This window comes from Macaca fascicularis, chromosome 13 (assembly GCF_037993035.2).
Source record: "Macaca fascicularis isolate 582-1 chromosome 13, T2T-MFA8v1.1".
NCBI lineage: Eukaryota > Metazoa > Chordata > Mammalia > Primates > Cercopithecidae > Macaca > Macaca fascicularis.
In genome coordinates, this window is record NC_088387.1 from 77,323,269 (window position 1) to 77,349,568 (window position 26,300).

Sequence of the window (26,300 nt, forward strand, 5' to 3'; positions counted from 1 at the left end):
CAGAAGGAAACAGGAGTGTGGCATCTCTAGAATTCTCAGCGGTCTTCAGGATTCTGTTACTATAATTCTAGCAAAATTCACTAACAGGTATATTTTATCAGAAAGTTTCTTAAAGAGAGCCCTCAGCTTCCTTATCTCAGTTACCTTCTACTAACCTTCCTCTTCAACCTGACAAAGAACAGATAAATGCCTACTCACACTGTCAGTTTGTCTACAGACATTACATGTGCATGCCTGAGAAGAGGCCAACACTGAAATGAAAGTCAGCTATCTGATGTAGAAACGGATGTCTGATTCTCTAGAGCTTGACTTTCCTCTACTAAAAATGGTTTGGTTCCATAAGCTTTATGGATTCATGTCTTTCAAAATATTCTCTAAATACCAATTTTAAAAGCTTTCATATACCAAGGATAAAGTGTACTAACTGCTTCAGGGAGTACAAAAACATACTAAGCAGAATTCTTGCCTTCAAGAAAACGATCTGTTTCCCTCCCTAGGACATAAACTCCAAGAAGGCATGGCCTTTTCCATCTTGTTTACCACTCCATCTCTAGCATCTATAATGGGACTTGGCAAACAGAAGGTGATCAAAATATTTGTCAACAAGTTGATAAACCAGTGAACATGGAAACAAAGCCAATATGCTTTGAACAATAAGAGACTATGCCATGTTCAACTGTATTCAATGTTCTAAGAGCAGCAGAAATTAAAAATATTAGGGTAGGCTGAGATAGTCTGAGAAGGCAGGGGGAAAATGGTAGTGGTGCCATCCTAGAAGGAAGGATTTAGATGAAGAAGAGGAGGGAAACAAGAATGGCAAAGACGAGAGATGAAGAGATCATATCTGTCAGAGGCAAGCGAGGGGGCCTGGGTGACCAAAAGAGGAGGCGGCAGCTAGATGAGATGTGGATACAAGGGCAGACTGCAGAAGGCCCAGGAAAATCAGCCACTGGATTCCACTTGGTCGGAACGTACCTTTCAAAAATCATTTTCCGCATCCCCATTTTAACCTCTAAAGGAAACTGAGTCTCAGAGGAGGTATAAATCTTTAAAAAGCAATAGGGCAATGCGACCAAAAACCAATCTTGGGGGCCTACATAAAGGTAAAGTTTGGGTTATAAAAAAAGTCTTAACATAAGTTCCATAGTTTACTAAAATTCATGGTTTATCAAAGAATAATAAAGGTCATAAACCTGAATTCACTAGCAACTTTCACACAAAGATACATACACTGTTAAGTGAAACTTACTTTCATCATCACAGCAGGGTAAATTTAATATATTTTTTAGTAATTCTCAACTAATATTAACCAGAGAATGACGCTATTCACTAATTCTGGAAGAACTAGAAATACATAGATGTCAAAAGCTCCAAATGGTTCTTTGTTAAACAGTCACAATTTTGAAGACAGCTTTAGATAAACCCAACAATTGAGATACTGTAAATATCCTTGCTCTTTCATCAATCTCTAGCTATATTTAGTAGCATGGTTTCCTTTGTTCAAGAATTATTTTTGATAACTGCATATTTATATTCTCCAAAGCAGAGTACTTTGGGCATATTTGTTAAGTGAATGGACGGTTGCATGGATGGACAACAAATAAACCAAATAACTGTATTAAGCTGAAAAGTAATGAATGTAATGCTTCATATAAGTGGATCTTAGATTCAGCCAGGGCTAAGGCTTCCAGACTTTCACCAACACGTCTTTCACATTTAGCTACAATCAGACTATGATTAAAACAGATAGAGGGAGCAGGAAAGTTTGGTAGCTAAGAGAAGAGTTACCCTAGGCAAGGATGGTGGTGCTTATGAGAGCAGAGGTGGATTGACTGTGAAGCTAATGAAGGTTCAGCGTCAGGGCCTCTTGCAAGGGCCCTTCCAAGGCCCTTGGAGAAGCCCTAGTAATGTGTTCACATGGTCATATATTTCTGTAAAATTTATCAAAGTAAGGTATAATAGAATTCATTCTTCTTAAGTGGGCCCTCAAAATAAGTTTGAGGCCCCACACAACCTGGGTCTGCCCCTGTGTAAGAGGTAGGAAGAGGTCAGTAGTAGGAGAAATGCTGATAGTTATGGAGAACATCATCGGAGTAGTGGGAACAGGAGCTTGGATGCCAATCAAATTTCTGGGCAGCTTTTTTTTTTTTTTTTTTTTTTTAAATATATATACCATTTCTTAGGCTCATAGTTCTCATATCATGACTCTCCTTTCAGCTTATACATCTTTGCAAATGAAGTCATAAGAGACATTCAGCTGTTACAAACTTTATGTCAAGCTTTGAAGTGCTTTTTAATAGCAGAAATATTTGGCTCACGTGTGGGCTTTATAGCTATGGTAAATACCTCTTAGTTATCTGTCGCTCCTGTTATTCCACACCTCCAATGTGGAGGAGAAATTCTGCATATGCATTGAGGTACTAAAAAAGAGTATTGAACTCTATCTTAGCGCTTTTGTGAATGGCTTCCTTTTATTTCTTCTCTTGTGGAACAAATACTTTCATCACATTGTACTGGTTATGGGTGGGAAGGCAGTGGATGGAGGGAGAATACTGACTATTACATCAGTGGCTGGCCGTTTCTCTTAGCTTCTTGACAGTTAAGTGATCAAGTTGCTCCTTAATATAAGATCAAGGCATTTCAAGGACTAACTCAATCTATCTATTCTCTAGAAAGTGCTTTGGTAGACTTTGAACAAAATGCTTGCAGGGTTCAAAAGAAAAGAAACTGACCGCAACTAGTATGAGATAAAGATGGGGGAAAAAACCCACCCTTATCTTGGAGGTTTCTATATGACTATTATTGTCACATAGTCTATATGTCCAGGTACATATCAGAACAATATATCTAGAAATAGCAGTTTTGAGAACAGAAAAATAGAAACAAAGGCCATGTATTAAGCATTTGGGATATGTCCTTTGTTGAACAATGACATTTTGCTTCTTTATGTAACTTAATTATTTTATGAAGAGATGACAGAAAATACTATTGCACTCCATAAGTTAAACACTTGACATTTTTATTCCTCAAAATGCAACATTTTAGAAGTCTAGATATGTTTATTAATTAGTGATTATTAACACCCAGTAAACAACATTATGTCTTGTAAAAACACAATCTCTCTTCACAGCATGAAGCTGAAATCTATTATTCCCTGATTCCATATGCTGAAATACACTCAGATGGTCACAAATGACCTTAAACATTAAATAAATGTAAATGAGGACAACACAGAAAATGCACTTTTGATTGATAACTAAAAGACCAGGTTGAAAATCATGTCCAAAAATGAAGTCCTCTCCAGAAGGATAAGGCCGTCTGCACTATGAAGGAAAGGCCGTCCTAACAACGGGGACCCCACAGGTAACGGCAGACCCTTTCTCTTTCTCTCAACCTACCCCAGGTTTTCTGGGAAACAGAAGTGGTTTGTTCATTTATATGAGAAACACAGAATATGCTGTCCCCTGTGCCACCAGCCTACTCCCAACATTTTAAGCAGGATTTAAAAATACATATATGGACACTTCATTACATTCACCAATTAATATAAGAGAAAAAAATTATTGCTATTCCATAGCCTCACACCAATATGTGTCGTCACTTTGGTTTTTAAGCATTGTAGCTATTTTCGTTTCTGAGGCCAGCACACCCAGACCACTGGCCGCCAGGGCTGTACTGTGGGTGTGTCCAAGAGAAATAAGTCTGTAGGCCTTGTCTGTTAATGAATAGTTTATATAACTAATAAAAAAAATCAAACTGGGAAGTTGGGGTGGGAAAGTGTCTTCACAATAGGGAAAATTCAAACTACCAAAGGATGACAGCTTCACAGTAATAAAGAAAACAGTTAATTTAACATGGAGTTATTCTAATAATGTCTGTGGTTAAATGAATGAGAAAAAATACACAAATACAGATATTTCATGTGAAAACTATGAAATGATTACTCGCTTCTCTAGATCCATTACCAACAGGGCAAAAATAAAATGTAGCATCATAGTACACACCATTGTTTTGGTTAAGAGCAAGCATTCCTCCTAGTTTGTATAAGAATTAACAGAACGTAAAAGGGAATGGACACCTAGACTATTTTAAAATCATGGAACAGAGCAGGGTTTCTCAATGTTGGCACTATTGACATTCTGGGCCAGATGTTTCTTTGTTGTATGGGGGCGTCCTATGCAACATAGGATGTTCAGTGGAATCCCTGGTCTCTACCACTAGATGCCAGTAGCAACACTCCCCGCTCTCCTACCAAGCCATGACAACAAAAAAAATGTCTCCAGGGAATGCCAAAAGTCCCCTTGGGGACAAAACTGCTCCTAGGCTGAGACTCACTGGAAGAGAGCCATTTAAGGAGTTCCCAGGCCTGGCTTCTCCCAACCTCATACTGTCTAATCATAAATCATCCCCTACCCAGTGTTTAATATACTTATCTTGTTTTCTCATCTCTTAATTGGAGATAATGAGAGTGTTTGTCTGCCTCATAGTATTCTAGTGAGCATTAAATGAGATAATACTTGTAAAGTGCTTAAAACAGTGCCTGACACACAGTAAGTGCTCAATAAATGTTAGCTGTTATTATTTTTCATAACCATCCATAGTATCAAGAAAAACAATTTCAATCAGAGTTTTTTTTAATGCAGAAAGGTATCTTACCAGCTTGATATTTTCTGGGTCTTAAAAACACCAGCCTTCTGATTCCTTGTGATGATGTCTTGCACATCTACAGGACACAGTTAAGAAAATGTCTGCAGTGATCGTGAACTGACTGAAAAAAAAAAAAAAAAAAAAAAAGGTCCAGAAACTCTTACCTCGCTCTGTTGCCCAGGCTGGAGTGGCATGATTTCGGCTCACTGCACCCTCTACCTCCTGGGTTCAAGTGATCCTCCCACCTCAGCCTCCCTAGTAGCTGGAACTACAGGCATGAGCCACCACACCCAGCTACTTTTTCTATTTTTAGAGAGATGGGGCTTCACCATGTTGGCCAGGCTGGTCTCAAACTCCTCTCCTCAGGTAATCCACCTGTCTCAGCTTCCCAAAATACTGGGATTGCAAGCATGAGCTACTGCGCCTGGCCGATCTTTTTATCATGCATGGGATGAGTACTGTGAAAGGAGAAGAGCTGCATGTGGGGTGGGAAGCAGGACGCTGACTTGCCACAGGCAAGCTCTTTCGCTTCCCTGGGCTGCATTTTATCACCTGAGATGGATCATCATGGCAAGCCCCAGAGTTATGAGTGCTGATGGGAAATGACTGTCCCATAGGTGCCATGTCCTACTTGCTTAAAAGGGCAAGGAGTCCAAAGGCAAGCCTCTCTGTCAGCAGGGAGGGCAATGTCAGTCTCCAGAGACTTTCCAGTGTGAAGTATTTCCAATCTCCTAAATGCTACTAGGGAGGGGTGGAGAGGAGCAGCAGGATGAGACTTGGGAGGAAGTGAGTAGAAAAAGATGGAGAAAATCTTGGAGAATCTTTGAGAGAAAATGAATTACTGAAGAAAGTCAGTTCAGTGAAAAGTCCCCTGAAGAACTGTCTTTACAGACTTACGCTATGGCCTTTGGCATGGAAAGACTTGTACAAAAGAGCCATATTTATGGAAGACATGTTTTCAGGAGCTGGTTCATTACATCACCCAGCGCCATATTTACAAGAGCCCATCGGAAAAAATTGTCAGGTTTCAGCACCCGGAAAAGCTGGTCTGCAGATCAAGGGATGTTGCTTCCACTTCCCCGCATGATAACTCTTAGAGTTGATCCTCTCTTTCTCTTTGCTCCAGCACCTGTGCAACTCAGAGCCAAATGTGTGGCCTAACTCTAACAACCACAAGAGACCCTGTTGCATATACTTTCTCTACTGACCTCTATTCCTGGCTTCATCATATTTTCCTGGCTTTCCAATTTCCAACTGCCCTCACTTTCCTATTCATTTTATATGGTATATTCTATGTGTCATGGTAACAAGCCTCAAAATCCCTCTTTTGGAATAAGGCAGGTTTAAATAGTCAAGAAATAAAATAATTCCAGTGAAGGCTACAAGCTGAACTAAATTGGGTCCATGGGGAGGACACCAAGCAGACAAGCGATGTTCTCCTATTGCTCAGAAAAACAGGTTTCCTGCATGCTCAAAGAAAGCATTGACCAAGATCTCCCTGCAAAAACAGAGCCACAGGACTTTTTAACCCAAATCTCTGCTTGAACCACCAGGCACACCCATTTCTTCTCTGAGTGAATAAGCAGGTACTGTGATAGCTTTCTTCCCCCAGGGGTGGGTAGGAAAAATCAATTAGGTCTCCTAATGAAGGGCTTTGTTGAGGTTTACAAAAGTGCTATAATGCAGACTTTTTTTTTTTTTCCTGGGTGAACTTTCCTGTATGCAAATTAAATACCGTTAAATTACATTCATTAAAAAAATAAAAGAGACTAATTTGCCTACTTGTTTTGATTAACTAAAATGACACATCGGCCTACAGTTCTGTCTATTTCAGGAAGAAAGTATTTCAGGAAAGTCTTCTAAATGAAATGTCTTGCAGAAAAGGACAGCTGACATCTTTATTCTGAGAAGAACAAAATTAGTAAAGAGTCAGCTGACAACTGTTTTTGATTAAGTTCCCCCACACTCTGGCCACACCCTCCTTAGAGTTTCCATGGCATCCAACCGCATGCCATAATGTGCCCGGTACACCTGTAGAGTCGTATGAGTACATGACTAATCTATCAAGCAAAACATATTATTTTGTTAGTGGAGGTAATACTTTTTATAAAATAGTCTCAGGGAAGTTAAATTATATAACTCAGAAAACCTATTAATAATTTTTAGTAAACATCTTAACACTATATACTTTTATACAATTTATAAACCTGTGACTCCAGGTGGTCAGGCTGAAGCAAACATATGTATTTATATTCTAGAAGCAATTTTTTAAATAAAAAAAAATCCACAGCAGTATTTAGGCTGCTTTATTTTTAGAACTGGACAGGAAATATGTTTTGTGGTTTAAGAGGTTTTTTTAAATATTAAAATGAGCATGAGAAGAAAAAATGTCAACAGTATTTTAAAATATTACCTTAAGAGATAAACTCAGATCTCCTGCTCCCCACCCTTTACTTTAGGTCAGATTTTGATGGTTCTTCTGGATGGCACTGTGTCCAATAATAGATTTTATCATTCTTCTGTGTCACCTCAGGGTAATAAAGGAAATCCCATCACATTGAGTCAATATGTCCAGGATAGTGTTCAACACAACAGGCCAAATCGTGTTCTCTGAACCGCACCCACCTTCTGGAGCACTTCAGTGGGAGGGACTGGGTGCAAAGAAAGCCTCAATGTGATTTCTGATTAAATGAATACAGAGTAGTTGCCTCCAATCCCCTTGTCTAGGCAACTGGACTTCCAGAGCTACAGGATATATGTTTGTGGCTAAAAGGAAACCGGAATTCTATCTCTAGGTTTTCTTCTCAAATAAAGCCCTGTTCAGAGGTAGGGCTCCATTTCAATTTTGTTTCAGTTGATTTTTATTCTTAAAAAATAGTTTTATATAATAGTAATTTAAATAAATTATATACATGTTATATGTATGTATCATATTGTTAAAAATATCAGCCTCCTCCTGCAATTAGCAATTATTTACCAGTAGTTATATATACATTTTGAGAGTTGTCATGTTCTTTAAGCAAGAAAATATTTTAAAAATAATAACACTGTGATTCATAAAGCACCACTTTCTTGGTTTATGTTATCTTTATTTTCGTTGGAATACCAAAAAACCAAAAATGAGGGTAGGAAACTATGAGATTATAATATAAACCCTATTCATTTTGATCTCTCAAGGTTTTTCTTTTTAATGCTTAATGTGGCAATATTTGCTAATTTAAGGCTGCAAAATATTCTTAAATGTGCTTATTACTCACATGAATTGAGAAGATGCCATAGAGGTACTATAAACTCTGTTAGCAATGCCAATTGTTATGTTTATGGATGAGAGGCCTTTATTTCCAGAGTATGGTAAGAAAATGCAAGATGAGGTTCACCAAATCATTTTAGCTTTTGGTGACCCGGAATGGTTTAAGTGGAAAAAACATAAGCTTTGAAGTCAAATGAACCTGGCTTCTAGTGCTAGTTCTGATACTCGGTGGCTGTGTGTCCTTGGGTAAATTAATCTCTCTGAGCTCCATCTCTAAAACAGAAATAATGATACCTATTTGTTAGGCTTAATGGAGTATCACATATGATAGGCCTGGCACATAGTAGGTGCCCAATTCATGTCAATTCATTACCTTAGTGTATAATTTAGGCAAAAGCTTTGGTAGGATGAAGAGGCTGGTAAAGTAACTAACATGAGGTTTGGCAGTTACACTTTATTTTCTTTCCCTGCTGCTTAGAATTAATTACCTTAACCGGGCACAGTGGCTCATGCCTGTTGAACCCAGAAGTTCAAGACTGCCTGAGACCCCATTCTCCACAAAAAGGAGAAAAAAGAAAAAAAAAGTTAGAATTAATTATGTGAACATTTATACTGTAGAATTTAAATAACCAAAGTTATCAAAGGACTTCTGCCCTTCATGTGTATAAATGTATTCTAGCCAAGGATAGGTACTAGACCTATCTTGTTCACTATTGTATCTTTAGCACCTGTAATGACATGCCATTAATATTGGTTGAATTAATTTTAATTTAATTCCAAAAATAGATATGTTGAGTTGCTACCCAATGTGTGGCACATAGAGTTTACTTATGACTCATCAGTAGATGGAAGTACAGCCGGCATTGGAAGAAGAAGCCTGGACACAGGAAGATGGCCCGGGATTTCCACGTTGTCAACCATCTATAGTACAGGCTGCACAGTCCACACGAAGCTTCACTCATTAGTTACTCAAGTCAGGGATTCTATTAAATAAAAATAATGTTAAACCAGCGGTGTCTCCTTTAAAAAGCACAGGAGATTTACCCATTTTTGGAGAATCCTAAGTTCAAGATCTGTGACCCACACTGTGCATACTATGGGGATAAGATGCTTACAGAGAAATGGGTCACCAAACATTGGAATCTTCTGCATAGAACTGCCAGATGTTTATTAAGGCAGGGCGCCTGTGCTGGGCACATTAGTGACTGTAGCCAGAGAGGGATGCTCACCTTCAGGAGTTCTACTTTTATTCATCATAATTTAGAAGAGGCTTAGTATCAATAATAGCTCAGTATACCATGTGTCTCTCCTATTCCTAGGTCATTGTTATCACAAGCTACAAACCTTATGGAGTAATTATTATATGTGGGCTGTTGAAGATTTCTTTCTTGACACTAAGGGGGCATTACCAAAAAAAAAAAAGAAAGAAAGAAAGAAAAAGAAAAGGAACACGTTTCACACTATTTTGGAATAAATTTCACAACTGGACAAACGAAATGATCCCGTTTCTAATTTATCCTTTGTTCTCTTGGGGTACAGAGAAAATGGAATCTGTAGGGAAGAGCAGCTCTCAGGTGTGGGGGCTTTGGGTTCATAGACCCAGCAATGCAGTTTAAGGAGACCAAGGAGACCTTAGGGAAAACTGCCCATGAATCTAAGAAAATATTTGTGACTTAAAAAATTCATTTTTACCTCAAGTCTTAATATCTTTCCAGACATCTCTGTTTCATAAATCTCAGATCAATATCTAGCTTTTCAGAATCAAGATGGAAAACTCAAGAAGACATAGGCAATCCATTTGATATATTTTAGGGAAATAATAAATAACCTCAAAACTGGTTGACATGCTTCTGTGATATAAAGATTCAGAACCAATCCATTCATTGCCTCACATACTAAAACAAATATAAATAATATAAAATTAAAAGGAAATATCACGAAATGCTATTTTGAAGAGGTAAAAATCAGAATCTTAGAAGCTTAAGAGACTGAGAAGATTCAGTTGGATTCATTAAATACAGAAGCCAAGAACAAACAAAAACAATTTTTAAAATGATAAGAATAATATACAGGCCAATACTCAGATGTGATATGCCATTGCCAGGTCGATTTTCAATTACATTTCACTGATGTATTCATTTGTTTCTTAATGTGCTCATCTTGCCCATTAAGAATAATTAGCAGCTTTACTAAGAGATTTTCTGGCTTCTGGCAATGTTTCTCCCCCTTTTTTTGTTGACATCCACTTTTACTTTTTAGAAAGTAATTTTTGAATAATATCCTACAACTGCCATATAATTTAGGCTTCCTAAAATTTTAAAGGAAAGATGTAAACAGTAATTTTTAAATAAGTTTGTTTCAATCTATATGCATCAATAGTATGTGATTCAGTGAATTAGTTATTCTTACAGAAAGTGGGCACGCAAATAGAAAAAAAAAATCATTCATATTAACCTCAGTCAGTGAAACAGATGACAACGAATACCAATTGTAAGCTCTGTTAGCAAATCAAGAATAGCATTAGTATTAAAAGCAGGAAAAACACATTGCCAATTTTAAGGCTTTATGCATGCTTTTTCTCTTAATTAAAAAAAATTAGATCTAGTTACAACAGAAAAAGGCACACAAACATAGTGTTCTATGTTCTAACAACTGCATGGTAAAAACTGAACTCCATCAGGAAAGTCCTAAGAGATGAAATAAAACACACTACCAATTTTGGTCTGCATCCTGAAAAGACCTACTTTATCTACTTTGTAAAGTTCTTCCCCTCCTGCCCTTTGGCACCCCGCTATATTAAACCCATTGTAAAACCCAGCACAATAAAGCAGTCTCAGGGCTGAGCTTCTGAGGACCAAATGTTAAAAATCCATTTTCTTGGGAGGGGGCTGTACCAGTCATTTCTTTGAAAGGCCGGCAGAATGAATACAGAATCTGAGATTTCCTCTCTGATTTCAAAAGCTGGCATGGCATCTTTGTTGTTTAAAGCAAAGGTGTGTTAATTAATGACATTAGCATTGCTTCCTTTCTTTGGAAGCTCTGTAGTTTAGCTCAATAATAATTTTAGAACAAATAGATTTACATACTGACTACAGATGTTTCCCATAGTTTGATAAAAGTTCTAATTGGTTTCTGATGCTATTAAATAAGACACCTGCTCACTTGAAAAAAACCTTAGGTTACTGGGCCCAAGCTGAAAGTTTCTGTGGCTAAAATAATCTTCTCTTGTCCAATAATCCTGCTCCCCCCAACCCTCTAAAAATGCGCTGGGGCTGAGCTGGCATACCTGAGCTTCCTCTTGCTCTGTATTCCCTGACATAAGGAGGAGGAGCACAGTGAAATGATACATGGATACGTGCATGAAATAACTCAGAATAAAGCAGAGTGAATGAAACAACATCCGCTCATCTTCAGGAATATTTTGAAAAACTTGAGACAGTCTCAAGAACGTGATTAAAATCCTGCATTTTAAAAAAGGAAGCACCTTTTGTGATCTCTTTCCCTTGTGTGAAAGGCCAAGATTGTGATTGGCTGTTTTTCCTTCCTGAATTTTTTTTAAGTCTGTCAGACAATTAGCTGGGTGGGGCTCGGTAGAGCATACAAGTGTTACTGAACAATATTAGCTACTGTGCTTCTCGTACCTCCTTTCTCCTGTTTGAGCAGCTTGATGAAGCTGCTGCATATTTTCAAAAAATCATATGGCAGAAGTCGAAAAAGAAAATCCGAAATAGATTGTATGTAAGATGCCACAGAAATCAAAACTGCTTTGGCAGTTTAGGAGCTTAAAATTCAAATCAGTAGATTGTCTCCCTCATAATGTAAATGTAAGGCACACCAAAAAAAAAAAAAAAAAAAAAAAAAATCCAAAGCAAACATATCTTCCACTTTTCCTCTCAGTTTCTAACGGCTGTTAACTGCCCCTGAACAAATCAGCTCGACTGCTAAAGTAGCCACAAATTATGCTTACTTTCTTAAAGTACAGTTCAATTTTCATGAACTCTGTGTACATATTAGCAAAGCATAATCTAATGGAGTTTGAACTGTAATAGCATAGCAGAAAAACAGAGATAGCATGTATAATCCTAAATAAAGTCCTAAATAAAAGGAAATAATGAAGAACTGACAGCTGTTTCCAGTGGGGGATATAGGTAACCCCTCAGCAATTAGAGCAGGCACAATATTACACAGTACATACAATATCAAGTGCATAAAGGTAATAACAAACATGAAGCTGGAAGTTAATATTTGCCAGCAATATCCAAATACAATAAATACCAAATAATTTATTTTACACTGGCAAATTCCAATGGAAATAAAAGAACAAGAATGCTTGGAAATTATGAAACAATTTTTCTTCTTGCCTCGGGAGGTCCACAAAACATAGGCCCCTTTAATGAGAGATGTCTATAAAAATCCATGGAAAGAAAAAAACCCACGGAGTCGTATGCAAGGAATTCATATATTTCTACTTTTTCTTAATTACTTATCATGTATGTGGGGGAGGAAGCTCTCTTTTAATACCCCATGCTGTCTTTCTTTATATCAATTGTTACTCAGCCGGGAAAAAGGAATGAGCACAACAAACCCGTTTTCTATCTGAATAAGGATACTTCTGATGGCCTTTTCATTCCCATCAGTTAACAGAACTTCTTTGACATCTGCAGAAATAGCAACCTGAAAAAAAAAAAGGGAGCACAGCAAACAATGAGCAAATATGCTTGTCTGTGTGGAAGTGAAGACAGGAGTGACAAGCCTTCAGTATCATGCTTCCTCACCTATTTCTCTGTAACAATCTTCAATCTTTTTTCATTTTATGTCTGCATTATTTTAATCATTCAATCAAATCAGTCAATACTTTTATCATTCCATTTGCGGGAGCCTCTATCTTGCTATCATTCTGTTCGGTAATTGCATTGTGACAGCGGATGATGGTATTCTGAGAGGCTTTCATTTGTGGGCTTCTGTTTATCTAGTAGAGCCATCATACAAGGCTGTCACTCTGCCTTTCAGCTTGCTTCTGTCTGACTGCCTGATGCCCTTCATATAACTTTGCATTGCAGGCAGATGGCTTTGTGAGGGTAATTTTTTTGTGAGCTTTGACATGCTCGCACATTGGGCTGTAACCTCGACACATTGTATAAGAGCGACAGGTTTGTCAAATGCCAATCAGTGTAACAATATGCTTTTATTTGTAGAGACATAAAAACTTGTCTAATGCACTGTGCTGCTACATAATATCTCCTGAATACATGACTCAGAACCCAGAGAATGGGGAACGACGTTCCTGAATGGCCAATCTAATTCAAAAGAATCTAATTACTGAGCGCTCTGGATCATGTTTGTTGGTGTAATAATGCAGGCAAAACATTAGCAGCTATATCATGGTGCTCCAACTGTGATTCGCCGGGCTATTCCTGTATCTTAGCAAATGGGACTATAATCTGAAAAAAAAAAAAAAAATGCTTTCGCTATGGCAAAGAAAGACTGTGCGAGGCCTGGAATGTCACAACAAGCAATATTGACTACACTGAGGTAAAATGTTTCTGCTCATCGAGGCAACCATAAAATCAATATGATCCGAAAGTAAGTCAATCTAGAAGGTCTCTCAAGACCCGGCAGCTTGACCGCAGCTGATGCTGTTGACGGTTCTCTGACCCAGCAGTTGGAGGCCCTGGAACATTTTTCCTTTTGTTCCTCCCTCTGAATGGGATTGGAATGGAGAAAAGACCTACCATGAGCCCAGCCAAGCATGTCATGCCACCCCCTAGCTCACACACAGCAAGGGCCCTGAAAGAGAGAAAAGAAATGGTAGAACCCATACAAATTAGATGAAAATGGTCAGAGAGAGATATATGTTACAAGAACAAATTGCCATCTGCAGTAAGAACGGCGCTACCAGGAAGTTGTAGAGACATGACTAGGCTACCTCATGTCGTTTTGCGTTTTAAAAATAATTATGAAATAGAAAAGTCACAAAGCAGGCAAATCAGTGGGGGTTCCCTCATTAGTGTTCACTGCAACATTACCACCGCTGAGCTGAAAAATCTGAGAAGGTTCCCTTTTTTTCCCTTGTCAATGGCGCTGTCTTTTAGAACTAAACTAGCTAGAGTAGCGAAAGATAATTGTTAGGAAAGGATAACACTGTTAATCCACATTCATTCCTTCAAAAACAGTTAGACAAGTAAATGAAGAATATATGTGAGTGTGTATATACCTATATTATAGACACATACACACAACACACACAAAATAAATAGATGCACTCCTGAATTTAAAAAAAAAAATTCTAAAACAAACTGAAACATTTTGGAAAGCTGAACAGTCTCCATAAAGAACAATTACACAAAGAGTATTTAGCAATTAACACTTAAATTACAATTGACCCCAACACAACACAGTGAATAAACAATGCAGGGACATAATATGGTTAAGCCAGCAAACCCAGGCTAAAGTAATGACTGGGCTCTGACTTCACAGCTCAAAAGTAGAGCAGCTCAGAGTTAAAGCTGACAGTCTAGGGGGGCACTCTGCACTTACCTTCCCCTTTGTGCCTAAATATCAGCCCTCAACGTGTGACATTCTCACCCTGGCCCACTGCTCGCTGATTGGAGCTCCAGTCAAGCTTAAGCACAGCGAGATGAGCAAACGCCAGACTTCCAGGGCAGCTCTGCAGCCCACATTCAAAATTGCCCTGTTCTTATTTATATGCTTAGACTCTTAGGACTGTTTCCTCTTCCCAGTTTGGGAAGTTTATTACCTCAAGAGGAGAAAAACAGCAAAATTAAAAGGGAGGGAGAGGTGGGAAGAGGGGGAAAGGGAGGAGAAGGAGCCAAGCAAGGACATTAATATTTCAAAACACACTTAATGAGTGTTTGGTTGTTCAAAGCAATTATAGACTGGTTGGTAAATATGGACCCACAGAGCTTAAAAAAATACATATTACTGACCCAATCTTGTAAGTACATACTGTTAAAACACACGCTATGATCACTAGTGACTTATCTGGAATAATAATGGGCTATTCAGGAAGTATATATTGAATGACTTCTATAAAATGATAATTAAAATGAAAAACCTATATTTTCTGGGTCTACCAAACATCTTCAGAATTTTCAAATGATTTTTTTTTCCTGAATTCCATCCATGGGTTTGATCTGTAATGCACACTAACAGTTGAAAACACTTATTTCTGTAGCATGAATCCATAATGCTAATTTATAGTTCACAAATACATATTGTTAGATATATAAAAATACTTTTAAAACCAGGGGTGGGATGGCATCTTTAAATAATAGCTGTGAGGTATTTATTTATCAGACATTCTGTAGTGACTTCCCTGGCAGAAGTTTAAAGAATGTCTTTGGTTGTATTTTTTTTTTTTTTTTTTTTGACCTTCACAATCAGTAAGGATTGATTGGAGCTTCACTTTTGTTTCCCCCAAATCAAAGTGAAATAAAATGCCTTGAGTGGAAATCAAAAGCCTTTGACATACAGCAAAAATCTTGCTGTGCAATATTAGTACCCAAGGCGATTCAGATTTCATTTGAGAAGCAACATGTGTTCACTGTGAACTTTTCCCCCTTTCTTTCTGTTTTCCTTTTCTTCCCTTCTGTTTTCCTTTTTTCTTTTTCTTATTTTTTTCTAACAATTTAATTTGAAGAATGTAATCATGGCAATTTTTAATATGTTGATTCAATATCCGTGATGGGCTAAAAAATATCTTAAGTGCAGCTCTGTACCTGAATATATTACTGTGCTTGAGGCAGTAGTAAGCCAACACCTCTTCGGATGGCCAGATACCTAGAAAACACAAGAGGATAAACCTTTTCATTACAGAAGGTATTCTTTTAAGAAATGGCTTTTAAAAATAATGTTCAGTACAAGCTATTTCAACTTGAATCAAACAACATAGTTATTACAATAATGTCATGAGTGTCTTTTATTGTTGTTATTTTTATAGTGGTGAGATTTATAACTCTTTCCCCCAGGATAATAGAAAAATATCCTAAATAAATTATACTAAATTTTGATCACAAGACAGCCAAAACAGTAACAACCAAAATCACAAATATCAAAAGTTAAATTTTGATGGTACTTCAAATAGATTTTCATCTTGTGCACATAAAATTAATTGGTATCAGTTGAAAACTTACTTATATATGCAGCCCATATTAGGCAAAAATAAATGGGACAATCACACACAGGAGCAAATAAAACCACTGAAGTCACTATATTTCTTTGTTTGATTCCATGCTAATATTTTTAAACATGCACAATTCTGTCTTTTCTTTTTTTTTTTTTTTTGAGACAGAGTCTTGCTCTATCATCAGGCTGGAGTGCAATGGCAAGATCTCGGCTCACTGTAACCTCCGCCTCCCGGATTCAAGCAATTCTCCTTCCTCAGCCTCCTGAGTAGCTGAGATTACGGGTGCACGCCACTAGGCCCTGCTAATTTTTGTATTTTCAGTAGAGACTGGGTTTCACCATGTTGGTCAGGCTGGTCTCGAACTCCTGACCTCATGATCTGTCCACCTTGACCTCCCAAAGTGCTGGGATTACAGGTGTGAGCTACCACGCCTGGCCACAATTATGTCTTTCTTCAGTTAAATAAAATCAAACTGGAGTATAAGATTAAGAAATTTTAATTTCACCAACTTTGGTACATCTTTAAATTTAGCAATAATTCTACCTGCTAAATTGCATGGATGGACATTTTCTAAAATTAGCATCCATAAATCACTGATTTCAAATACTTAGTCTTCATGAATGGATATGAATTGCTTAAAGAGAAGACAAACGTGCTTGGAAATTATAGTTTCTAGTTGTTATCACAGGATGGTAGGATTATAAGTGTTTTTAATTTTTTTCTTTATGCCTTTTTGTATCTTCCAAAATTTTACAATGAGCATATATTACCCTTATACTTAGAATAAATTGTAACCTTATAAAAATTATGTTTTCCCCCAATTAATCAGACCCAAAGATCAGGCAGAGCACCAGGCATCTTGCACTTCCTGAGGCTGAGAGCACCATGCAGTCCTGGGCACAGGTAGCAAATGTTCTCTGACTCAGCACCAAGCACTCTGCTGATGGCTCTTAATGCAAGATTGAAACATCTAAAAAAGGCTTAATTCTTTCCCCCTAGATGATCCTCCAACTTTGAGGAGTAAGAAATCCAAACGTTTCAGAGAAGAGGACATCAAAGAAATGTTAAGTAAACTCCTAAGAAATTCAGGGGGTAAATATATAAACAGCAAAGAGGTGTCTCCATAGAGCATTTGTTGCGGGAAAGCCCAGTCAGGTGTACACACTACCTCAGCCTCTCCGGCATTTCTGGTAGGAATGACAGCTTGGGGGAGAAACAAGGAAAACCCCCAAGAAGTGTTTGGAGTCATATTTAGGAGGAAAGTCAGAGAGGCAGTGGAGTGTGGCAGTTTAGATCACAGATATTTTGGAACCAGACTTATTGGGCTCCAGTGCCAGCTCTGCCATTCCCTTGTGGAGTGACCTTGGACAGGTTACTTACCCTCTCTATCCCTCACGCTCCTCATTTGTAAAATATCACTGCAGTATTGTCAACCTCACAGGATTGGCCTGAGAGTTAGATGAGTAAAATACATGCCTATGTTTAGAATGGTTCCTAACACATAATAACTCAAAGAAAAAGAAAGCTGTTGTTAATGTTATTCTCCAGCAAAGAGGGATGGAAGAGTGGAAGAGAGAATATGTGAATCCAAAATGGTTATCCCAATAACCAGAAAGATGGAAAACCATTTTGACCTGTTCCTATTATTGGAACCCCAAATCCTAATACCTGTCATATCTCCACATAAAAATAACTCTATAAAGACCAAAGTATAAATAAAAGTCTCTGAAGGAAGAGCATAAGACAATGCTCTACACCAAGTGAATATAATCACTACTATAGTGAATTTCTTTATGCGTTTAGCTTGAGGTTTAAAAAGAAATGATAGGGAAAGAGTATCTAACTAAAATTTAAGCCTTGATTAAGTACAAAAATGTAACTTATAAAATGCAGTCTTTTGTAATAGTTTTATAATTGTCTCAAAAAATTATAGAGGCTGATTTTCAACAAAATTAAATACAAAGAACAAAGTAAAAAAAATCATGTAAAATTTGACCACTAGGATATAATCACTGTTAACATTTTGGACATCATCTCAAAAGATCTTTCTAGGCAAACAGGTATTTTACACCAGTGGGATCTTTTCATGAAGATATTCAATAACCTGATTTTCCCTCATTCAATATGTGGTAGATAGCTTTACATGAAAATAAAAATATACTTTACCTGCATCATCATTTATAATGATTGCTTAGATATTCTATGTGTGCATCAGAATTCATTTAACCAGTTTTCTCTTGATAGATATTTAAGTTAGTTTCAAAGTTGTTGATATAATGAGATTATTGTGTTGGTGCAAAAGTAATTGTGGTTTTTGCCATTAACATCAACAGTAGAACAATATGACAATACATGTTTTCCCAACATATGGTTTTCTCCTTAGGTCAAATACTAGGAAATGGGATATCTGGTCAGAGGTTACATATATTTCACATTTTAATATATCAAACTGACCTCCATAAAATGTGTACCAAGTTACACTCCTAATCAGAGTGTTTGTTTCCTCAAAGTCTTGCCCAGATAGGGTTTTTTTCAACATACTAATTTTTGCTAATCTAAGTTTTTAAAAGTTATCTCAGTGAAAATCAACACCTAAATGAGATACCACTTCACACCCACTAGGATGGCTACAATCTAATAGTCAGATTATAACGAATGTTGGGTTGGTGAGGATGTGGAGAAATTGGAACCCTCATGTGCTGCTTGTGGGAATGTAAAATTATGTAGCCACTTTGGAAAATAGTCTAGCAGTTCCTTAAAAGGTTAAATGTAGATTATAATATGACCCAGCAAATCCACTGCTACACAAGAGAAATCAAAATGTGTCCAACAAAAACTTGTACACAAATGCTCATAGCTGCATTGTTCTTAATAGCCCAAAAGTGGAAACAACCCAAATGTCCATCAACTGATGAATGGATAAATCAAATGTGGTACGTCCATACAATGGATTATTATTTGATAATAAAAGAAGAACTGATACATGCTACAACATAGATGGAACTTGAAAACATCATACAGGCAATACCCCATTTTATTGCAGCTTTCTTTATTCTGCTTTGTAGATGCCACATATCTACAGTTTTACAAATTGAAGGTTTGTGGCAGCCCTGCACTGAGCAAGTTCACTGGTGCCATTTTGCCAACAGCATGTGCTCAATTAGTGTCTCTGTGACAGATTTCAGTCATTCTCACAATATCTCAAAATTTTTCATTATTATTATATCTGTTATGGTGATCTGTGATCAATGACCTTTGATGTTACTATGGTAATTGCTTTGGGGCGGCATGAACTGCATCCATATAAGACAGCTAGCAAACTTAATCAATAAATCTTGTGTGTGTTCTGACTGCTCCACCAGTTGGCATTCTCTCATCTCTCTCCCTCTTCCCAGGCCTCCCTATTATTAGGCTAATTAATAAACCTACAATGGTCTCTAAGTGTTCAAGTGAAAGGAATAGTTGCATGTCTCTCACTTTAAATCAAAAGCTAGAAATGATTCCACTTAATGGAGAAGGCATGTTAAAAGCTGAGATAGGCTGAAAGCTAGGCCTCTTGCACTAAACAGACAAGTTGTGAATGTAAAAGAAAAGTTCTTGAAGGAAGTTAAAAGTGTTACTCTAGTGAACACATGAATGATAAGAAGGTGAAACAGCCTTATTGCTGATATGGAGAAAGTTTAAGTGGTCTGGATAGAAGATCAAACTAGCCACAACATTCCCTTAAGCCAAAGCCCAATCCAGGGCAAGGCCCTAATTCTTCAATTCTATGAAGGCTGAAGGTGAGGAATCTGCAGAAGAAAAGTTTGAAGGTAGTGGAGGTTGGTTCAAGATGTTTAAAGAAGCCATTTCTGTAACATAAAAGTGCAAGGCAAAGCAGTAAGTGCTGATGTAGAAGCTGTAGCAAGTTATCCAGAAGATGTAGCTAAGATCACTGATGAAGGTGACTACACTAAACAACAGATTTTCAATGCAGACAAACATTGGAAGCCTTCCATTGGAAGAAGATGCCATCTAGGACCTTGGTAGCTAGAGAGAATTCACTGTCTGGCTTCAAAGATCCAAAGGACAGGCTGACTCTCTTGTTAGGGGCTAGTGTGGCTGGTGACTAAGTTGATGCCAATGCTCATTCACCATTCTGAAAATCATAGCACCCTTAAGAATTATGCTAAATCTAACCAGGCACAGTGGCAGGTGCCTATTGGGCTACTCAGGAGGGGAAGGAAGGAGGATTGCTTGAGTAAGCCCAGGAGTTCGAGGCTGTAGTGGGCTATGATTGAATATGTGAATAGCCACTGCACTCCACCCTGGACAACATAGTGAGACCCTGTCTCTTAAAAAAAAAAGAAGAAGAAGAAGAGAAAAGGAATTATGCTAAATCTACTCTGCTTGTGCTCTATAAATAGAACAATAAAGCCTGGATGATAGTACATCTGTTTATAGCATGGTTTACTGAACATTCTAAGCTCACTGCTAAGACCTACTGCGCAGAAAAAAGCAATTTCCTTCAAAATATTATATACTGCTCACTGACAATGCACCTGGTCACCAAAGGGCTCTGATGGAGATATACAAGGAGATGAATGTTGTTTCCATGCCTGCTAACACAGCATCCATTCTGTAGTCCCTGGATCAAGGAGTAGTTTTGACTTTCAAATCTTATTATTTCAGAAATACATTTCTTAAGGATATAGCTGCCAACTACAGTGATTCTTCTGATGCATCCAAGCAAAGTCCATTGAAAACCTTCTGGAAAAAAAAAAAAGAAAAAAAAGAAAACCTTCTGGAAAGGACTCACTATTCTAGATGCTATTAAGAACATTTGTGAGTCATGGGAGGAGGTCAAAATATCAGTGTTAACAGGAGTTGGAAGAAGTTGATTTCAGCATTCATGGATGATTTTGAGAGGTGGAAATAGCAAGAGAACTAGAATAAGAAATGGAGCCTGAAGACGTGACTGAATTGCTGCAATCTCATGATCAAACCTGAAAGGATGAAGAGTTCCTTCTTATGCATGGGTGAAGAAGGTAGTTTCTTGAGATGGAATCAATTCCTGGTGAAGATGCTGTGAACACTGTCGAAATTACAACAAAGGATTTAGAATATTACATAAACTGAATTGATAAAGCAGTGGCAGGGTTTGAGAGGATTGACTCCAACTTTGAAAGAAGTTCTACTGTGGGTAAAATGCTGTCAAATAGCATCGCATGCTACAGAGAAATCTTCCCTGAAAGGAAGAGTCAACCAATGTGACAAACTGCATTGTTGTCTTATTTTAAGAAATTGCCACAGCCACCCAACCTTCAGCAACCATCACCCTGATCAGTTAGTAGCCATCATCAAGGCGAGACCTCTACCAGCAAAAAGATTACAACTCACAGAAAGCTCAGATGATCATTAGTATTTTTTAGCAATAAAGTATTTTTAGTAAGGTATGTGCATTTTTTTAGACATAATGCTATTGCACACTTATTGCTACAGTATAGTGCAAACATAACTTTTATATGCACCAGGAAAGCAAAGAATTTGTGTGACTTACTTTATTGTGACATTCACTTAATTGCAGTGGTCTGGAACCAAACCCTCAGTATCTCCAAGGTATGCCTGTACCGAGTGAAAGAAACCAGTTACAAAGGACCACGTGTTGTATGTTTTTATTTATATGAAATATTCAGAATAGGTATATTCATAAAGATGGAGTGTAGCATGGTAACTGCCTAGGTTAATGATGGTTAGGTGTAAATGGAGCATGACTGCCAATGGGTATAAGGTTTCTTCTGGAGGTGACAAAAATGTTCTAAAATTGTGGTGACAGTTGCACAACTCTGTGAATACACTAAATACCACTGGATGAATTGTATGGTATGTGAATTATATCTCAATAAAGCAGCTACTTTTTCTTTTCTTTTTTTTTTTTTTTTTTTTTGAGACGGAGTCTCCCTCTGTCGCCCAGGCTGGAGTGCAGTGGCACGATCTCGGCTCACTGCAAGCTCTGCCTCCCGGGTTCACGCCATTCTCCTGCCTCAGCCTCCCAAGTAGCTGGGACTACAGGCGCCTGCCGCCACGCCCGGCTAATTTTTTGTATTTTTAGTAGAGATGGGGTTTCACCGTGTTAGCCAGGATGGTCTCGATCTCCTGACCTCGTGATCTGCCTACCTCAGCCTCCCAAAGTGCTGGGATTACAAGCGTGAGCCACCGCGCCCGGCTAAGCTGCTACTTTTTAAAGTTTTCTCATTCTTGTTTGTGGGAATAAAATGGCCTTTCTAAAACATTTTCTTTTCAAATTAGTTATACAGACACATGGTTTAAAGAGCCATTGGGATCTGTTAGAATGGTTAAGACAAACAGTACCCAGCCCCTTTCCCCAGTATTTCTGCTTCCACAGAAACTATTACTTTCAACTTTTTTAGCTAACTCTTCTGGTAATTGTGTCTATATTTCCACATAATATGTTTGTATTGTAGCTTCTTGATTTTTCAGTTTCAGGCAATATCTATTGAACACCCACTGTGCAAAATTAGCATTTTTTTGCTTTTATCTCTATTCCTCTTCCCACATCACACATGTGTGCCCCTTATCTACCCCACATCACCTGCTTAATATTATATTTTAATATTACAATAATAGTTATAATGTTAAAATTTTGGTAAGATCACTCCCCAGTTGATTTTATTATGACTATGAAATATGAGCTATGTAGTAAACTATGATTGTTTTTTTCTTTCACACACAAATTTTTGTTTTCTCTGGAGTTTATAAAGGTCTTTCCCCCTCTCATTTGCTAAGATTTGTATGCAACCTCAAACAAAACCTCAAATGCGTCCATTTCTCCTCTCGATACATTCATTCACAATGGGTGTTCTATCAACTTTATGAGGAAGTATCTCCTGGTATCTTCTGACCTGCCTTAGTTTGGACTGAATGCCCTTTATGCTTGGTACACAGCTGACAGCCTAGTCTTCACTACCATCCCAAGCTCCTTTTGCCTTTCTCCTGGGTTCCATCTCTTGTTTCCTCTACCCATTGTCTTCCTCTTTTTTGGTTCATTCCCTCATTTTAGTGTAACACATCCTCCAGTAGTTTCTTGAAAAAGGGGGTATGAGAGGTGAATGTTTAAGAACTTGCATGATTCAGTGGGTAATTTCAATCCAGAAACTCCATGTTCTTCAGTCCTTGGGAAGTTTCTTACGAAGTATCATAGATTATTTTCTTATCTCCATATTTTCCTGTTCTGTTCTTCTAGAACTGTTATTATTTGGGTGTTGAATCTCCCGAATGCATCCTTTTATTTAAAAAAATCTTTTCTTTCTTGTTTTGCATCTCTTATTGTTTTCTACTTTCTTGGAAATGTCCTCAAGTTTATCTTCCAACCTTTTTATTGTTCTTCTAATTTATGCTATTGTTATTGATGGTCATTCTTTGAATATTTCTTTTATATAGCATCCTATTCCTGTTTCAGAAATGCAATGTCTTAATTATTTGAAAATATTAATTATAGTTTCTTTTAAGTTTTCTCATCTTTATAAAGTGTATTTTCTTCAAGTTGTTTTTTTCTGTTTCTTGTTTTTGGTATCTGTCACATTAAAAGCTTTCCTCAGGTATCTGGTAATTCTGGAAGTAAAGAAGGCTGAGTGTAGGTGAGTGGGGTGAGGGTGTGGGGCTCAGCATTCAGTCTGCATATGTTCCCTTAGTCACTCCACCTGGCTTTTCATATTCTCTGCTTTCAACTGTGCCGGGTGTCTCCCAACCCCCAAACCCCCAGTTTAACCCTCTCCAAAGAATAAACCTCCAGTTTTCTGTCAGAGTAGAGGGGGAATAGTTGCCCAGTGGCCTGAAATGGGGATATAACTGCTTCTTAAACAACTCTCAATCAATTCTCCTTAGTTTCATCCCCTTCAACTCCTTCTTTTAGAAGTACAGTTGCCCCTCAGTATTTGTGGGGGATTAGTTCCAGGACTCCCCCACTCCATACCAAAATCTGCAGATATTCAAGTCCCTTATATAACATGATGTAGTATTTGCATGCACATCCAATGTAAGTGCTATGTAAATATTTGCTATAACTTTTTTTTTTTTTTAATTTTGGCCGGGCGCAGTGGCTCACGCCTGTAATCCCAGCGCTTTGAGAGGCTGAGGCGGGCAGATCACTTAAGGTCAGAAGTTCAAGACCACCCTGGCCAACACAGTGAAACCCCATTTCTACTAAAAACACAAAAATTAGACAGGTGCGGTGGCTCATGCCTGTAATTCCAGTTACTCGGGAGGCTGAGACAGGAAAATCGCTTGAACCTGGGAGGTGGAGGTTGCAGTGAGCCGAGATCGTGCCACTCCACTCCAGCCTGGGTGACAGAGAAAGATCCTGTCTCAAAAAATAAAATAAAATAAAAACTTTTGTGTTACTTTTAGTATTCTTTTTTTTTTTTTTCCCAGAATATTTTGGATCTCAGGTTGGCTGAATCCTCAGATGCGGAACCCATGGATATGGAGAAACGGCTACATCTGATTCCACCAATTTTTGAGCCTTTCAAGGCTTCAGAAGTTTAAATTGGGTTGATTCGCAGCTTTTCCAACTGCTGGCTTTCTCATATCTGCTAAGTCAATGACTTCTCATGCATTTGCCTTCCAGCTTCTGAAATTTTATTGCTATTGCGTGTTGCCCCTTAAAACGGCCATTCTGTCATTCATGTGGGTTTATGCCTTAAAAACATCCCTATATAGAGGTTTAGTGAGGGTTCTTAAAGGAATGCATTGATCAGTCTCCAAGTTTACCTGAAACCCAGAAATGTATGGTCCTTTGAATATAGCTTTGTAGGACAGTTCTGGAATCCAAGACATATTCTTATCTCTTCCAGAGTACATTTTAGCATCAACGCTTTAAGCTCAGAGTGGTGGGATTTCATTACTCATTCTGGAAGAACAGTGAGTAGGGGGACTTCCTAGACTAGAGAGAAATTCATTGGAAAGGTGGTGAGAATAATTTTTAGAAGAAGGACGTACAAGATGAGAACACTAATGGTGAGATCCCAAGGTTCTTATGTTCCCTTAATAATATTATAGTACTATGGTTATTAACTGGGTGATGAAATAATCTGTACACTAGACCCCTGTGACATGCAGTTTTTCTATATAACAAACCTGCAATGGACCCCTGCACTTAAAAGTTTAAAAAATGGATTATAATGCTTTATCCGAAAATTATAGCACTTCTGCTACATTGTTGACATCACTCAATGAAGCGTTGCAGAATGCCCAAAGTGGCATTTATAGTAGCTAAAGTGTTAATCTAAAAAAAGCATCCCCAAACTTTTAAATTAATAGCTTATTCTAGAAAAGTATTCTGTAAATACATGCTATAAAAGTTGTTAAGAAGCATATCATTTCCTATTCTTTAGTGCTTTCTGTATAAATCAAATGAGTTTATTTCATAGGAGGAAAGGCCTCCTTCATCTTTTGGGCCTTCATAAAAGCACTGGCTAGGTAAGAGTTCTGTCTGGAAACGGAAGAGTACTACACTGTACTTGCATATCTATGGTCATTTTGTTTCATCACATTTTCTTTTGAACAAAGGCTTGCTTCCCTGCAGATGCTTCTGTCAGAACTGGGCCTGTTGAACTCATCAGACTCCAGAAAGCCTATAGCCAGTCAACACGAAAACAGGAAAAGTTAGCTGTCTGTGTAGCAAGAGTAAGGTGGAAAACTGGCAATGTGATCTACTTAATGTATGCAACCACTTTGTTGTTTTTATTGTTAGTGAAGTAGCAAGTTTAGAATTATTTTATTTTATTTTTGGAGACAGAATCTCACTGTCACCCAGGCTGGAGTAGAGTGGCGCCGTCATGGCTCACTGCAGCCTCGACTTCCTAGGCTCAGGTGATTCTCTCCTGAGTAGCTGGGACTACAGGTGTGCATCACCACACCCAGCTAATTTTTCTATATTTGGTAGAGATAGGGTTTCACTATGTTACTCAGGCTGGTCTCGAACTCCTGGGCTCAAGTGATCCTCCTGCCTCAGCCTCACAAAGTGCTGGGACTACGGCATGAGCCACCGCACCTGGCCTAGAATTATTTTAAATGTCAAGTTTCATAGTTAATGTGGAAACAAAACACAACTATGATTAATCTGAAGACTGGGCAAATCCTAAAATTCAGTAACCTGAGGATCCAGCTAAGCATGGGGCCTTCTAGATCAGTTCCATTTGTGAGCTTTTCACTTCTCCTAGCTTGTCCTGGAGGGCAGTCCTAAGGCTTTGATCAACA

General features: G+C 37.9%; 1 protein-coding gene across 2 annotated transcripts in view; it reads right to left on the reverse strand.

Moving 5' to 3' along the window:
- Positions 1–26,300, reverse strand: part of CAMKMT (calmodulin-lysine N-methyltransferase) — a 407,172-nt gene that overhangs the window by 49,413 nt on the left and 331,459 nt on the right. For both annotated transcript variants that reach the window (XM_005575975.4, XM_074011869.1), the window contains exons 4-7: positions 15,637–15,697; positions 13,630–13,684; positions 12,508–12,571; positions 4,657–4,723 (exon numbers count right to left, since the gene is read on the reverse strand). In XM_005575975.4, coding sequence (XP_005576032.4) covers positions 4,657–4,723; positions 12,508–12,571; positions 13,630–13,684; positions 15,637–15,697 — 247 coding nt within the window. The remainder of the gene's footprint in view (positions 1–4,656; positions 4,724–12,507; positions 12,572–13,629; positions 13,685–15,636; positions 15,698–26,300) is intronic.